The sequence below is a fragment of the Bos grunniens genome, chromosome 12 (genome assembly GCF_055505025.1).
Source record: "Bos grunniens cultivar Pamir isolate PY7600 chromosome 12, Bosgru_T2T1.0, whole genome shotgun sequence".
Taxonomy (NCBI): domain Eukaryota; kingdom Metazoa; phylum Chordata; class Mammalia; order Artiodactyla; family Bovidae; genus Bos; species Bos grunniens.
The window spans coordinates 19,593,890-19,611,952 of NC_141176.1; the positions used below are offsets into that span (position 1 = coordinate 19,593,890).

General features: G+C 37.4%; 1 protein-coding gene across 1 annotated transcript in view; it reads right to left on the reverse strand.

The window, feature by feature from the left end:
• The window catches only part of KPNA3 (karyopherin subunit alpha 3), a 97,868-nt gene that overhangs the window by 44,100 nt on the left and 35,705 nt on the right, over positions 1–18,063 (reverse strand). Inside the window, exon 2 of the mRNA XM_086329133.1 lies at positions 4,299–4,343. Coding sequence (XP_086185259.1) covers positions 4,299–4,343 — 45 coding nt within the window. The remainder of the gene's footprint in view (positions 1–4,298; positions 4,344–18,063) is intronic.

The following is an 18,063-nucleotide window of genomic DNA, read 5'->3' on the forward strand; positions in this document are numbered from 1 at the left end:
GTCTGAAGTGCATTTCTTGAAGACAGCGTATATATGGATCTTGTTTTTGGATCCATTCAGCTAGTCTGTGTCTTTTGGTTGGAGCATTTAATCCATTTACATTTGAAGTAATTATTGATATATATGTTCCTATTGCCATTTTTAAATTGTTTGAGGTCGATTTTGTAGATCTTTTTTCTTCTTTTGTATTTCTTGACTATACAAGTCCCTTTAACATTTGCTGTAAAGCTGGTTTGGTGGTACTGAATTCTCTTAACTTTTGCTTGTCTGTAAAGCTTTTTATTTCTCCATCAATTCTGAATAAGATCCTTGCTGGGTACAGCAATCTTGGTTGTAGATTTTTCCCTTTTAGTACTTTAAATACATCCTTCCATTCCCTTCTAGCCTGCAGAGTTTCTGTTGGAAGATCAACTGTTAAACATATGGGGCTTTCCTTGTATGTTACTTGTTGCTTTTCCCTGGCTGCTTTTAATATTTTTTCTTTGTGTTTAGTCTTTGTTAGTTTGATTAGTATGTGTCTTGGCATATTTCTCCTTGGGTTTATCCAGTATGGGGCTCTTTGTGCCTCTTAGACTTGATTCACTATTTCCTTTTCCATGCTGGGGAAATTTTCAACTATAATCTCTTTGAAAATTTTCTCATATCCTTTCTTTTTCTCTTCTTCTGGGATCCCTATAACTCGAATGTTGGTGTGTTTGATATTGTCCCAGCGGTCTCTGAAACTATCCTCAGTTCTTTCCATTCTTTTTACTTTATTCTGCTCTTCAGAAGTTAATTTCACCATTTTATCTTCCAGCTCACTGATCCATTCCTCTGCTTTAGATTTGTTTACTATTTTGAGACAAGCTCCCTGACTTGTCACAGATCAGGTCTTCTGAATAGCACTACTCTATAACTAAAGTGTTTTTCGTAAAATTTCAATAAGCGATGTAAATTTAAGTAAAAATTTAAGATATCACAATTCCAGACCCCGGTTTGATTCCTGGGTCAGGAAGATCCACTGGAGAAGGGACAGGCTACCCACTCCAGTATTCCTGGGCTTCCCTTGTGGTCAGCTGGTAAGGAATTCACCTGCAATGCAGGAGACCTGGGTTCAATTCCTGGGTTGGGAAGATTCCCTGGAGAAGGGAAAGGCTACCCACTCCAGTATCCTGGCCTAGAGAATGGACTGCATAGTCCATGGGGTTGCAAAGAGTTGGACATGACTGAGTGACTTTCACTTTCATTTACCAACTACATGTCTGCGATTCCTTGGTGGCTCAGTTCAGTTCATTTCAATCGCTCAGTTGTGTCCGACTCTTTGCGACCCCAAGAATCGCAGCATGCCAGGCCTCCCTGGTGGCTCAGACGGTAGAAAAAAAAATCTGTCTGCAATGCAGGAGACCCAGCTTCAGTCCCTAGGTTGGGAAGATCTTCTGAAGAAGGGAATGGCAACCCACTCCAGTATTCTTGCCTGGAGAATTCTACGGACAGAGGAGCTACAGTCCATGGGGTTGCAAAGAGGTGGACACAATGAAGTGACTAACACTTTCAACTACATGTCCAAAATCTGACTAAGCATTTTGAGATGGGCTGGGGAAGAGACCTAGGAGTACTGGGGTGAGGGAAGCTGGGGTTGGATGGGAGGAGTGTGGTTAACATATTCAATTTAAAAGCTGACCATCTAGTAGAAACGTGTAGAGCTAATCTAAGAAACTGGGAACTAGCTCCCTTGTATTTTCAACAATCTCAGTGTCAGTAATAAGAATGCTGTGATTTTCTCCTCAATGGAGCAATAGAGATAACAAGGCTGAAATCAAAGACAGACACTTTGTCCTTAAACAGTGGAAGAATCTTCTTTTGAAGGGCTCTTCACACCTCTGAAGAAGTACATCAAAATCAATTAAGCTTTGAAGTCTATGCTTTGTTTCAGGAAGGGGTCACTTTCTGCTGCTTACTCAAGGAATTCGGAAATGTGAAATAAGGAACTGCCTGAAATTTCTTCAGTTAATTTTATTTTGATCATCCTACAAGCATTTTTTTCAGGAATTAATCAGAGTAATTAGAAAGGAAATAATGTTATCCAGAAGGGAAAAAATGAAGAGCTAAGAAAGAGGTCTCTAGACTAAACCACCACCACAACCACCACACGGATTTGATCCCTGGGTCAGGAAGATCCCCTAAAGAAGGGCATGGCAACCCACTCCAGTATTCTTGCTGGGAAAATCCCAAGAACAGAGAAGCCTGGTGGGCTACAGTCCACAAGGTTGCAAAGAGTTGGACAGGACTAAAGCCACTGAGCACACAACCAACAAGGACCTACTGTATATCACAGGGAACTCTGCTCAGTATTCTTAAAAACCTGAATGGAATAGAATTTGATAAAGAACAGATACAAGTATATGTTTAAGTGAATAACTCTGTTGTACAGCTGAAACAAACACAACATTGTTAATCAATTGTACTCCAATATAAAATAAAAGTTTAAAAAAAAAGTGATCTCCAAAGAAACCAAGGTGGATATTAAGAAAAGATGTACTCTGGCAAGGAAGAAACTTTAATTCTATAAATTAAATACAGAGGGAGCACAACTATTAATATAAGAGAAACAAATCACCAAGTAAATATAAAAGCTTAGATTTATAAGCGTATCAGAAGAGCTAAAAAGCTTAAAACAGGAGCGAATTCTGAATAATACCAAGACCAATACTAAAGTCTCAGAATTGTATTCCAAGCATGAAAAGTTAAGGGAAAATGAAGGCTTATATCTGGGGAGAGAGTTGATGTAATATGAAGAGCTAACAAAAAATGAATAATTATTTAATTTCAATTTTATTCCTAGTGGCTCTCCTACAGAGAATGATCTTCACAAGATGAATGAAAAACCAAATACAAAAGGACACATACTATTCCATTTATATAAAGTTCAAAATCTGCAAAATAACCTATAACACTAGAAATCAGGGTAATGGTTACCTTGGGGCATAGCACTAACTGTGAAGGGGCCTTAGGATACAGATGTGTTCACTTTGTGAAAATTCATCAAGCTGTACACTTAAGTTGTGTTGATATTTTGTATGTATGTGCTAATAAAAAGTTAAAAAGAAAAAGAAGCTAAGTCCAAAGTGTTTAAGATTGGCAAGGAGCTCACCTCACTCACTTTATTAAAAGCTAAGGCTTAGTTCAGTTCTCTGGTCCAAATGACCCAACGATCTGAAAACTGACAAATCACTGAGGTTAATCTCTGAGTATCCATGAAGCTAAGGAGTCGAAAGAACTGAGATTAGCAAGTATTTTTCAAATTTAATAAAAAATGGGTCAGAAGGGGTATGGAAGAATGGATCTCAGGAACTATATACTATACCAAGTAGCATAATATCAATGCTGAGTACAAATTCATGACACAAAGTGGGTATTAAAGACTTACTGAGTAAATAAATGTACTAAGTGAAGTGAAGTCGCTCAGTTGTGTCCGACTCTTTGCGACCCCATAGACTGTAGCCTACCAGGCTCCTCCGTCCATGGGATTTTCCAGGCAATAGTACTGGAGTGGATTGCCATTTCCTTCTCCAGGGGATCTTCCCAACCCAGGGTCTGAACCCAGGTCTCCCGCATTGTAGACAGATGCTTTAACGTCTGAGCCACCAGGGAAGTCCATTTAATTTTAGTGACTCACTAAGAGAGTGTGTACTCTCTGAATCAAGATAGTCTTTCTCTGAAACTGGGAAGATTTAAGATAATATGTGAGTTTTAGGAGTGAATCAGATGAGGAAAATCTAACCTAAGACAAACACACAGATTTAGAAGTTTCAAATCTATTTTTTAAATGTACGTGGGTATATAGACAGAATTTATTATGTGTACTTACTTAATTGATAATTAAAATTTGCTTAAAATAAAATGTGCTTAAAAAAATAAAATGTGCTTGCATAAAAACACAATCTAATCAAGGGCAATTCAAAAGTAATGGAAGAAAACAAAACAAATTTTTAACAGCAGTTGCATCCAACTGGTAGAATATAAGGTTATTCTATTGTTATTTATTTCTCTAAATGTCTTTAACAAACAGTATCTAACTTTACCAGATGTTATGAGAATTTCAATGACAGTGGGACAGTACTTCACACAGTACCTAACACCTCAATAAATGGAAGGTACTAAAAATGTATACCATCATAAATTATTTAACCATATGTTTCTATGCTGTATAGTTTTAGGGATGCCCACTAATCTGCCATAGTATTTTCATTATTCAAGTTATACAAAGTTTTAACATCAGAAAAAAATCTATTTTTTAATTAAACACAAATCACTCTTACCTTTCGCAATTCAACTGTCACTTCATTTCTGTGTCTTCGCATTGTCTGTAAGAAAAACAAAAATTTCATTATCTAAATATTGATACTGCTAGTATAAATTAAGGTCTCTGGCATTTATTTTTTTTAGATTTTATTCTTAAAGATTAAGGATTAATCAGTTTTAGACTTTAAATGATGAACTATAGGAAGCTAAAAAGTCAAAACTCCTATCTATTTTACTGGATACCTGTTGCTTAGTTCTGTGGGGAGTGGGAGACAGAGCTCAGCTGCCTAAGACCCATGCCCCTGTCCTAACTGCACCCAGGTTTCTATGGGGAATTATATACTCTCCACTGTGTAGTCTTGATGGACCATCTATTAAAGCATCTCCAAAAAAAGAAAAAAGAAAATCATCTCACTCTCTCCTAGCATCAACAGCATGAGCTCCAACTCTGCCAACAGAACTCTTCCCTGTAACTCTGAACTCAGAGCAAAATAGAAAGGGGGAAATTTTTTTAAAAAGCATGTTAATTACCAAAGGAAGTATCTGGACAAGGCAGTGAGCCATGCCTATTTCTGAACTTGCTATATTCCTAGTTACCTGGTGTCTCTACTCAGTCGATGAACTACCTCATAGTCTTCCAATATGATTTTGCTTTTAAGTCAGCCAGAACCAATTTTTTATGCCTGCAACTAATGTAGTCTATCTCAAACAATTGATGTTTCAAAAAAGTAAATTAGTCAGTTATGACCTTAAAAATCACATAAAAATGAAAATAAACTTTAGACAGGTATTTTGTATCAAAAGATAAAGAAGTATCCTTCTAAGTTTACTAAGAGGCTCTCTCATAAATGTCTTAATAGCAATTATTAAAATAACTAGATATCTCTGGTAGTTCAGCTGGTAAAGAATCCGCCTGCAACACAGGAGACCTAGGTTCAGTCCCTGGGTTGGGAAGATCCCCTGGAGGAGGGCATGGCAACCCACTCCAGTATTCTTGCCTGCAGAATCCCCATGGACAGAGGAGCCTGGTGTGTTGCAGTCTATGGTTTTGCAGAGTCGGATATGAATGAGCGACTAAGGACAGCACATATATCCCTTCTCCCCTTAACACAGTGATATAATGGATTATTTGATTACATATACAAATACAGTAAATGTTTACATTTTTAGATTAAAGGCCACATGTCATGGTGTATTATTATTTTAATATACTGCTAGATGCAATATGTTATTAATATTATTCTATTTAATGATCTTTTGTTATTGTGCCTCTGTCAAGTTTTCTTAAACTGCAGTGATAAATTAATCTCTTTGTAGGAAAAAGAATCCCATGGAACCCAAATTATAAACTTTGTTAAATACACTGAAATATTAATCTAGATATAAACTCATGCTTAAAGACAGATATATATTTAATGTAAAGGAAACTGCCAAACAAAATTCAAATTAGTAACATTTATTGGATGTGATGGAAAGAGAAACTGCTAAAACTATTACTTCTAATAAGGTTCAACACTAAAAAGAAAGAGCCCTGAATATAATTCTATATTTAATGTTTCTGGGTTTAGGCTTCAACACTATTAATACAGAGAATGCTTTATGTATTGACTAATCATACAAATTATAATAAATGTTGAGCAAATACAAATATTAATGAAGTGTTATCTGATCACTCTATAAAGAAAGCTGTCTTTATTCACCTGAAAAACTACCAATAGTCAAAATCTGCCTGTATAAACTGTTTGCCTAATCCAACCGTTAACTAAAACTGGAAGAGAAAGGTATTCTGATTGTAATAACTACTACACTCAATTGTTTACAAACTGTTTAAAGAGAGTACACAAGGACTTCCCTGGTGGTCCAGTGGTTAAGAATACGCCTGCCAACGCAGGGGACATGTTCGATCCCTGGTCCAGGAAGATCCCACCTGGAGCGGAGCAACTAAGCCCATGTGCTGCAACTACTGAAGCCCGGGAGCACGTGCTCTGCAGCAAGAGAAGCCGCCGCAAAGAGATGCCCATGAACGGCAACTGGAGAGTAGCCACCGCTCTCTACAAGCAGAGAAAGCCTGAAGGCAGCAAGAAGATCCAGCGCAGTCAAAAATAAATTAATTAATTAATTAATTAAAAAAACAAGATAGTAGACAACAAAAAAGCTTCAGGCAGCCTATCTCTTCGAAAATATGATCAAGTTACTGCCACACTGTAATTTCCATCAAAATACTACTTCAACAAGGCTAGAAGTGGTGGGTTAACTTCTAAAATACTCTAAATAAATGAAGAATCTACACTTCAGAGGAGGTTAGTTAGCATGTGAAGTGCCCAAATCAGGAGTTAATTCCCAATTAGTAAGTGCTTCGAATATCAACTTCTGAATTTAGACACTTGTTTGTTAATTAACGTAAGAGATGTTGGAAATGATTTTTTATTGCTGAACTGGATTTGTTCAAGACATATGGATTAACTAGGTATACTGTACAAGTGCCTTGAGTCTTACCTGTTTGCAGTTTAAGAATCTGACAAGCCCTACAGAGAAGTTTTTGAGTCTAAGTGATTCTGTGGCCCACCTCATCTTGAAAGATTTTGTTCCCTAATTCTAGTCAGATCTTCCTGGTGTCTTAGTGTTAGTCGCTCAGTCGTGCCCGACTCTTTGCGACCCCATAGACTGCAGTTCACCAGGCTCCTCTGTCCATAAGATTTTCCAGGAAAGGATACTGGAGTGGGTTGCCATTTCCTTCTCCAGGGGATCTTCCCAACCCAGGGATCGAACCCAGGTCTCCTTCAGGGTTAAGTTTTATTGCTAGGTGGTAGTTCAGGATCTAAAAGAGCTAACCTCATAAAACAAGCTCCATGACTTCTTGTGACTGCTCGCCAAGACACACTTGTGTAAGAATTAACAGCAAATTCTGTCTAAGGCTTATTTTATTATAACTCACTGGGAATTCCCTGGCAGTTCAATGGTTAGGACTCAGCACTTTCACTGAAGACCTGGGTTCAATCCCTGATTGGGGAACTAAGATCCCACAAGTCATACAGCATGGCCAAAAACAACAATAATAATAATAGTATAACTCACTGGTAGTAAAATTTCTAAGGAAAATCGCCTATTACCCTCACCTATTTATACAGTTAAAGGCCTTCTATTCATCCAAAAGAACCTATGGGTGTAAACGGCCAAATGGCTTAGGTCAGTCAGCAATAGGTACTATCATCTATGGCACAAGTACCTTTGAATTAGTCATCATTTACTCTCCACTCTGTTTAAGTTATAGAAAAAGGCTTCATCTTAGGGCCTCTCCTTCCTTACATTCTTACCAAGTGATCTCATCTACTCTTACGTCTTCAATTACAATTTGAAGACCACTCCCAAGTATCTATTCTGCTCTCTCGCCTGGGCTTCAAATCTGTAAGTACAATATTCACTCTTTCTTCAGAAATTTACTAAATCCAACCTAAATGCTCCACACAACATGCCTGCAACTAGGAGGCAAATATAGCAATTATAGTCTAGTGCTGCTGCTGCTGCTGCTGCTGCTGCTGCTGCTGCTAAGTCGCTTCAGTCGTGTCTGACTCTGTGCGACCCCATAGACGGCAGCCCACCAGGCTCCCCCGTCCCTGGGATTCTCCAGGCAAGAACACTGGAGTGGGTTGCCATTTCCTTCTCCAATACATGAAAGTGAAAAGTGAAAGTGAAGTTGCTCAGTCGTGTCCGACTCTTAGCGACCCCATGGACTGCAGCCTACCAGGCTCCTCCGTCCATGGGATTTTCCAGGCAAGAGTACTGGAGTGGGGTGCCATTGCCTTCTCCAATAGTCTAGTACAGTGGTCAGCAAACCGTAGCCTGTGGGCCAATTCTGGCAAGCTGTCTACTTTTGCAGGGCCCCACAGGAATAGTTTGTACATTTTTAAGTGATTACAGTATAAAGGATAGTAAATGTCTATATGATACCTTTATTTTTGTCTCTCGGCCCCTCAAAGCCTGTAATATTTACTACCTGTCCTTTTAAGAAAAGTTTGCCAGCAGCTGGTCTAGGGAAAAGATGCTAATAACACGCAGTAATACAAATGTGTTAATTGTTAAGATAGGAAAATAAATAATAAAGTTCTATATCAGAAAGAGACATGATCAGAGGGTCAGGAAAGGGCTCAATGAAGAATTAAAATATGTGTGCCTATGTGTAAATTTAGGGATAGGGGACAGATTACTGCAAGGCCTCAAACTCAGCGCTTATAAATACCACATCTGCTCCCTGATCTTCCCCCACAGAAAAACCCACCACCTACGCTTCCATGAATATCCCCAGTACCAGGAAACAGTGCAACCACCCAAACAGTTCAAGAGCCCCAATCCTGGTAGATCGTCCCTGTCTACTCACTCTGCAATTCTCTGACATCCAACAAGGTCAACAAAATAGGATTCAAACCTTCCAGCCTTACCGCCACCATCCTAGACTACTAAGCCACCATCATGTCAACTGGATCATTACTAGTCTCCTAACTAGTCTCCTATGCACTGAACCAGTTTTCCATAATGTAGCCAGAGCATTCTTTTTTTAATGCAAACCTGTGTTGCAATTCTCTTGAATAAAATCTTTCAATGAATTTTTTTAATCTAGAATCTTTCACTTCACCAAAAAAAAAAAAAGTTACCAGGACAGTCAAACCAAAACCCAACGGACAAAATCTACAACAATGGGTGATAAGGCACACCCATGAATTCTCAAATACAAGAAGGTTAAATCTGGTTAAATCACCAACTATAGGACTGACATGCTCTTAGCATATCTGCTGAAGGAAATGGGCAGAAGTAACTGGGTAACTGAAGGAGGAGAACCCCAAGTCACGAATCTCTAGAATTTAGAAAGGCAGTTTGAGGATAGCTGCAAATGAAAGGGACGAAACAGTCTAAGAAATGATGAGAGCAGACTCAAACAAGAGGCTGAAGTCCTCCTTCCTGGGAAAAGCCCTGTAACCGAAACGAAATTTCTGGGAGAAGAATTCCAAGTGATTAAGACAGGCACAACTAGGGCAAAACAGAGAGAGGATCCAGATGAAAGTGGGTGAGTGAAAAAGAGCCAGATCTCAGAAAATAGAAATATATATATATATATATATATATATATTTATAAAACCATTTTTAAAAAAAGAAGGGGGTCTAGAGTAGCATGGCTAGAAAATCTACCCTGACCCCTCCCTCACTCCGAAAAGCTCAGGAAAACGTATCATAAAATGAACAACATGAAAGGACTGGGGTCAAATTCTATGTCATAAGACACAAGGAACAGAATGACCCATTACAACAGGTAAAAACAGGTAAAAACAACAGGTAAAAATTATATCCTAGAGAACGACAGAAAACGTGGAAGAACATTATTATTCAGAAAAACTAAAAAATGAGGTAACAGAAATGAAAGAATTTGAAAATTTTGAAAATTTCAGAAAGAAAACCTGGCCACAAACAATCACACAACAGATAATGCTCAAGAGATACAGAATGTGCAAGGAAATAAAATTTTAATAAAAAAGAAATGAAGGTGAAAATTATTAGAAATAACAAGACAATAATTAAAAAAGAAAAATTCTAAAACTAAAAGACCTGAAATAAAATACTGAAAAAGCACACAAAGTACTGGGAAATCAATCCAGAAAAACCAATACCAAGATACATTAGAAAGACTAATGGATTTCAAAAAAAGAAAAGAAAAATGCCTCTGGACATCTCTATGTAGGGTAGGTCTAATAAATGAGCTCAACAAGGTCACAGAATACAAGATAAAAACACAAAAGTCAGTTTGTATGTCTACACACATGGGCATCAAAACTACCTCAGAGAATGTTCCAATTTCATTCTTTTACACACAGCTGTCCAGTTTTCCCAGCACCACTTACTGAAGAGACTGTCTTTTCTCCATGGTATATTCCCGTCTCCTTTGTCATAGATTAATTGACCACAGGTGTGTGGGGTTACTTCTGGACTTTCTATCCCATTCCACTGATTTATATTCTGTTTTTGTGCCAGTATCATACTGCTTTGATTACTTCAGCTTTGTAGTAGAGTCTGAAGTCAGGGAGCCTCATTCCTCCAGCAATAAACTAACAATGCACACATGGGCATCAAAATGAAAAATACAAAGAATATCATTAATAATTTCTCCAAAAAAAATACTTAGGTATGATCCTAACAATACATGTACAGGATACAGATGTTAAAATGAAACAACACTGATGAAGGAATTTAAGAATCTTAAAAATGTAAAGACATACTGTGTTCATGGACTGGTAGACTCAAGCTGATGTCAATTCTTCTCATAATGATATACAGATTTAGCACAATTCCTTTCAAATACCGATAATACGGTTCTAAGCTTATGTAGAAAGCCAAAGTAATTAGAATAGCTAACAACTTCGTGGGAAAAAAAGTGGGAGGAATTAGTCTATCTAACTTCCAGATTTATTATATAGCTACAGTAATAAACACTGCGTGATACAGGTGGAGAGATCCATACACTGATCAAAGGAACAGAACAGAGAACACCAACCACACAGACCTGCACAAACATGCTGAATCGCCTTTTGACAGAGGCATGAAAATAATTCAACAGAGGAAAGCTAGACTCTTCAACAGATGATGGTATTGAGGTAGATGTTAACAGACAAGTATATGAACCTCAACTTGAAGACTCATACCTCATACAAACTGATCATGTTGAAATTTAAAACTAGGATCTGGAACTAGGCAAAGAATTCTTAGACTTTTCCCTAAAAGCATGATCCATAAAAGGAAAAACCAATAAATGGAACTTTATCAAAATTTTAAAATTTTACTCTTAGAAAGCTTCCATGTGGAAAGGATGAAAAGCTTCCATGTAGAAACTGAAAATTAAATATTGTCAATGACATTATTATACAGAACTCTTAGCATATTAGAACAATTAAATTAGAAAATAGGCAAAAGAAATGAAGAGATATTACATCAAAGAGGATATACAGATGGCAAATAAATCCATGAAAAGATGTTCAATATTATTAACCATTAGGGAAATACAAATTAAAACCAAATGAAATATTATTACACACCTACCAGAACAGCTAAATTAAACAACTGAGACAATACCAAACGCTGAGGAAGATGTAGAGAAACTCAGGCACTGCTGGTGGAATGTAAAGCAGTATCTGGAAAATCATTTTTTTTTTAATTAAACATGCAAATACACTGGACTTAGCAACTACTAAACATTCATCCCAAAGAAATGAAAACTTATATTTCATAAATGTACATAAATGTTGGTAGCAGCTTTATTCATTCATGACAGCCCAAACCTGGAACCTAGACATCCTTTGTAGTTTAAAGGAAATTTTGGTACATCCATACCACAAAATGCTACCCAACAATAAAAAGAAATGAGGGACTTTTCTGGCAGTCCAGCGGTTAAGACTCCACGCTACCACTGCAGGGGGTTTGGGTTTGATCCCTAGTTAGGGAACTAAGATCCTGCACTCCACGTGGTGTGGCCAAAATAAACACATTTTTAAAAAATGAATGAACTATTGATACAAGCAACAGCCTGGATGAATCTCTAGGATTCACGTTCTGTTGAAGCCTGGCTTGAAGAACTTTGAGCATTACTTTGCTAGCATATGAAATGAGTGCAATTATGTGGTAGTTTGAACATTTTTTGGCATTGCCTTTCTTTGGGATTGGAATGAGAACTGACCTTTTCCAGTCCTGTGGTCACTACTGAGTTTTCCAAATTTGCTGGAAGGTTGAGTGCAGAACTTTTGCAGCATCATCTTTTAGGATTTGAAATAGCTCAAGTGGAATTCCATCACATCCACTAGCTTTGTTCATAGTGATGCTTCCTAAGGCCCACTTGACTTCACACTCCAGGGTGTCTGGTTCTAGGTGTGATCACACCACTGTGGTTATCTGGGTCATTAAGATCTTTTTTGTATAGTTCTTCTGTGTATTCTTGTCACCTCTTCTTACTGTCTTCTCCTTCTGTTAGGTCCATACCGTTTCTGTCCTTTATTGTGCCCATCTTTGCATGAAATGCTCCCTTGGTATCCCTAATTGTCTTGAAGAGATCTCTAGTCTTTCCCATTCTATTGTTTTCCTCTTTCTTTGCATGGATCACTGAGGAAGGTCTTCTTATCACTCCTTGCTATTCTTTGGAATTCTGCATTCAGATGGCTGTCTTTCCTTTTCTTCTTTGCCTTTCACTTCTCTTCTTTTCTCAGCTATTTGTAGGGGCTCCTCAGACAACCATTTTGCCTTTTTGCATTACTTTTTCTTGGAGATGGTTTTGATCACAGCCTCTTGTACCATGTTACAAACCTCCGTCCATAGTTCTTCAGGCACCTATCAGATCTAATCCCTTGAATCTATTTATCACTTCCATCGTATAATTGTAAGGGATTTCCTTTAGGTCATACCTGTATGGCCTAGTGGTGTTCCCTACTTTCTTCAATTTAAGTCTTAATTTGGCAATAGGGAGATCATGATCTGAGTCACAGTCGGCTCCCAGTTTTGTCTTTGCTGACTGTATAGAGCTTCTCCATCTTCGGCTCTACATATGGACATCACTAGATGGTCAATACCGAAATCAGGTTGATTACAATTTTTGCAGCTGAAGATGGAGAAGCTCTTGACTGTATATATATCAATATTTTACAATATGTTACCATTGGAGGAAACTGAATAAACGGTCTCTCCGTATTACGTTCTACATTTGCATATGATGTTACAATTATCTCAAAATAAAGGTCAATTTTTTTAAACCTTTAAAGGAAACTCCCTCGTGGTCCAGTGGTTAAGACTCCATGCTTACACTGCTGAGGGCGTGAGTTAGACTCCTGGTCCAGGAACTAAGATCGTATAAGCTATGCGGTACAGCCACAAACTACCAAAAAAGAAAAAAGATCAATAGATAGACAAAGAAAAACTAAAAAATAAAAAGATATATTTTACATCAGATGCTGAGGAGGAGGAGGGGGAGAAGTCATAATCAATTTCCGAACTGTACATAACAGGGAATCAATAGATAATAACTAAAAGAGAAGAAACCAAATAAAGCTAACTAGCCACCATAACAAAAATACAAACCTATAAAATATCAAAAAGTATACAGAAAGAATCACCTAGGACTATTTCACACATAAATATATGGGAACAGGGAAGAAATAAGGTAGAGAGCTCAAGGAAATTAGGCTACATATGACTTCAGAATGTATGAAAATGAATTATATATGTGTATGACAAAATGAAACTTCAAGTAATAAAAAAAAAAATCATGAAGCTAAATGTGCATCCAGTTAGTGGCACAGTCATACTATCTCCTGTAACCTTCAACACAGTAATTTGTATATCCCCAGACAACTCTAAAATGTACTCGTATAATTAATACTTTACTAAAATTTTGCCTTTTTAAAAACACAGGCCCTATATGACATATGGTTTGCATATAATTTCATGTGGTTTTAGAGCCATCAGGAAGCCTCTATAAACTCCAGGTTACGAATCTCTACAATAAAAGTAGATAATTTCAGAAAAGGACAGGAAGGGAATTTGGGGGTTAATGGAAGTAGACTAAAACTAGATTTTTCTCAGAGACCTCCAGGACAATATTAAACGCTACAACATTCGAATCATAGGGGTTCCAGAAGAAGAAGACAAAAAGAAAGACCATGAGAAAATACTTGAGGAGATAATAGTTGAAAACTTCCCTAAACTGGGGAAGGAAATAATCACCCAAGTCCAAGAAACCCAGAGAGTCCCAAACAGGATAAACCCAAGGCGAAACACCCCAAGACACATATTAATCAAATTAACAAAGATCAAACACAAAGAACAAATATTAAAAGCAGCAAGGGAAAAACAACAAATAACACACAAGGGAATTCCCATAAGGATAACAGCTGATCTTTCAATAGAAACTCTTCAAGCCAGGAGGGAATGGCAAGACATACTTAAAATGATGAAAGAAAATAACCTACAGCCCAGATTATTGTACCCAGCAAGGATTTCATTCAAGTATGAAGGAGAAATCAAAAGCTTCTCAGACAAGCAAAAGCTGAGAGAATTCTGCACCACCAAACCAGCTCTACAACAAATACTAAAGGATATTCTCTAGACAGGAAACACAAAAATGGTGTATAAATTCGAACCCAAAACAATAAAGTAAATGGCAACGGGATCATACTTATCAGTAATTACCTTAAACGTAAATGGGTTGAATGCCCCAACCAAAAGACAAAGACTGGCTGAATGGATACAAAAACAAGACCCCTACATATGTTGTCTACAGGAGACCCACCTCAAAACAGGGGACACATACAGACTGAAAGTGAAGGGCTGGAAAAAGATTTTCCATGCAAATAGGGACCAAAAGAAAGCAGGAGTAGCAATACTCATATCAGATAAAATAGACTTTAAAACAAAGGTTGTGAAAGGAGACAAAGAAGGTCACTACATAATGATCAAAGGATCAATCCAAGAAGAAGATATAACAATTATAAATATATATGCACCCAACACGGGAGCACCGCAGTATGTAAGACAAATGCTAACAAGTATGAAAGGAGAAATTAACAATAACACAATAATAGTGGGAGACTTTAATACCCCACTCACACCTATGGATAGATCAACTAAACAGAAAATTAACAAGGAAACACAAACTTTAAACGATACAATAGACCAGTTAGACCTAATTGATATCTATAGGACATTTCATCCCAAAACAATGAATTTCACCTTTTTCTCAAGCGCACATGGAACCTTCTCCAGGATAGATCACATCCTGGGCCATAAAGCTAGCCTTGGTAAATTCAAACAAATAGAAATCATTCCAAGCATCTTTTCTGACCATAATGCAGTAAGATTAGATCTCAATTACAGGAGAAAAACTATTAAAAATTCCAACATATGGAGGCTGAACAACACACTGCTGAATAACCAACAAATCACAGAAGAAATCAAAAAAGAAATCAAAATTTGCATAGAAACGAATGAAAATGAAAACACAACAACCCAAAACCTGTGGGACACAGTAAAAGCAGTCCTAAGGGGAAAGTTCATAGCAATACAGGCACACCTCAAGAAACAAGAAAAAAGTCAAATAAATAACCTAACTCTACACCTAAAGCAACTAGAAAAGGAAGAAATGAAGAACCCCAGGGTTAGTAGAAGGAAAGAAATCTTAAAAATTAGAGCAGAAATAAATGCAAAAGAAACAAAAGAGACCATAGCAAAAATCAACAAAGCCAAAAGCTGGTTCTTTGAAAGGATAAATAAAATTGACAAACCATTAGCCAGACTCATCAAGAAACAAAGGGAGAAAAATCAAATCAATAAAATTAGAAACAAAAATGGAGAGATCACAACAGACAACACAGAAATACAAAGGATCATAAGAGACTATTATCAACAATTATATGCCAATAAAATGGACAACGAGGAAGAAATGGACAAATTCTTAGAAAAGTACAACTTTCCAAAACTCGACCAGGAAGAAATAGAAAACCTTAACAGACCCATCACAAGCACGGAAATTGAAACTGTAATCAAAAATCTTCCAGCAAACAAAAGCCCAGGTCCAGACGGCTTCACAGCTGAATTCTACCAAAAATTTAGAGAAGAGCTAACACCTATCCTGCTCAAACTCTTCCAGAAAATTGCAGAGGAAGGTAAACTTCCAAACTCATTCTATGAGGCCACCATCACCCTAATACCAAAACCTGACAAAGATCCCACAAAAAAAGAAAACTACAGACCAATATCACTGATGAACATAGATGCAAAAATCCTAAACAAAATTCTAGCAATCAGAATCCAACAACACATTAAAAAGATCATACACCATGACCAAGTGGGCTTTATCCCAGGGATGCAAGGATTCTTCAATATCCGCAAATCAATCAATGTAATACACCACATTAACAAATTGAAAAATAAAAACCATATGATTATCTCAATAGATGCAGAGAAAGCCTTTGACAAAATTCAACACCCATTTATGATAAAAACTCTCCAGAAAGCAGGAATAGAAGGAACATACCTCAACATAATAAAAGCTATATATGACAAACCCACAGCAAACATTATCCTCAATGGTGAAAAATTGAAAGCATTTCCTCTAAAGTCAGGAACAAGACAAGGGTGCCCACTTTCACCATTACTATTCAACATAGTTTTGGAAGTTTTGGCCACAGCAATCAGAGCAGAAAAAGAAATAAAAGGAATCCAAACTGTAAAAGAAGAAGTAAAACTCTCACTATTTGCAGATGACATGATCCTCTACATAGAAAACCCTAAAGACTCCACCAGAAAATTACTAGAACTAATCAATGATTATAGTAAAGTTGCAGGATATAAAATCAACACACAGAAATCCCTTGCATTCCTATACACTAATAATGAGAAAACAGAAAGAGAAATTAAGGAAACAATTCCATTCACCATTGCAATGGAAAGAATAAAATACTTAGGAATATATCTACCTAAAGAAACTAAAGACCTATATAAAAAAAAAATAAAAAATAAATAAAACTAGATTTTTGTGATGGCTGCACAACTGAACAATTTACTAAAAATCAAACTTTATACTAACAGTAAGTAAATTATACTGGATATAAACCGTACTAACATAAACCTGTTTTTAAAATCCTCTGCAATACAGGTATTTATATACTTGCTCCTTCTAAATACAGTAATTGAAGCAAATGTATAAATTTTATTTGGGGAGGAGGTAGGGGACTACGTAAGGATATAAAATTGACCTGTCAAGTAGTGATAAAACTAGAAAAAAATAGCTCTGGGACAATAATAACTAAATTTGCCACCAACTGAGTCATCCATGTTTCAAGGTATTCATGACAAAGCTGACTTCTGAAAAGCAATAGAAGCCCCAGAGCGGTGAAATTAGTATCTTCAATGAGCTGAAGGAACATTAACTTCAATCTCAGAATTCTTACAAAGAAGGAACTATAGAATTCAAATACACCACTTTACAATTAACAAATTAATGGATCTAGGCAGTGATCATCAACGGTTGCTAATATCAGGAAATGAAATAATCCAGCACTGTTGTTTGTGGTTCAGTCGCTAACTCGGGTTCAAAACTTTTGTGACCCCATGGAATGCAGCACACCAGGCTTTCCTGCCCTTCACTATGCATCACCTAATAAAAATTATGAGCTTCCCTGCAGGAAAAAGGTAGCTCGGTCGGTAAAGAATGTGCCTGCAGTGCAAGAGACCTGGGTTCGATTCCTAGGTTGGGAAGATCCAGTGGAGAAGGAAATGACCACCCACTCCAGTATTCCTGCCTGGAAAATCCCATGGACGGAGGAGCCTGGAGTGCTGCAGTCCACAGGGTTGCAAGAGTTCAACAAGACTAAGCGAATAAACCACCACCACCACCACCTGGTGGCTCAGTGGTAAAGAACCCACCTGCCAGTGCAGGAGAAGCAGGTTTAATCCCTGGGTCGGCAAGATGCACTGGAGGAAGAAATAGCAACCCACTCCAGTGTTCTTCCTGGGAAATCCCAAGGACAGAGGAGCCTGGCGGGCTGCAGTCCATGGGGTTGGACATGACTTAGTAACTAAAGAACAACAACAATAAAAATTATGTATTATCCAAGAAAGTGAAAAGCCAACCCATGGAATGAGACAGAAGATTTGCAAATTATATATCTGATAAGGGACATGTATCTAGAAAAAATAAGTAAGTGTTAGTCGCTCAGTTGTGCCCGACTCTTTGGGACCCATGGAATGTAGCCCTCCAGG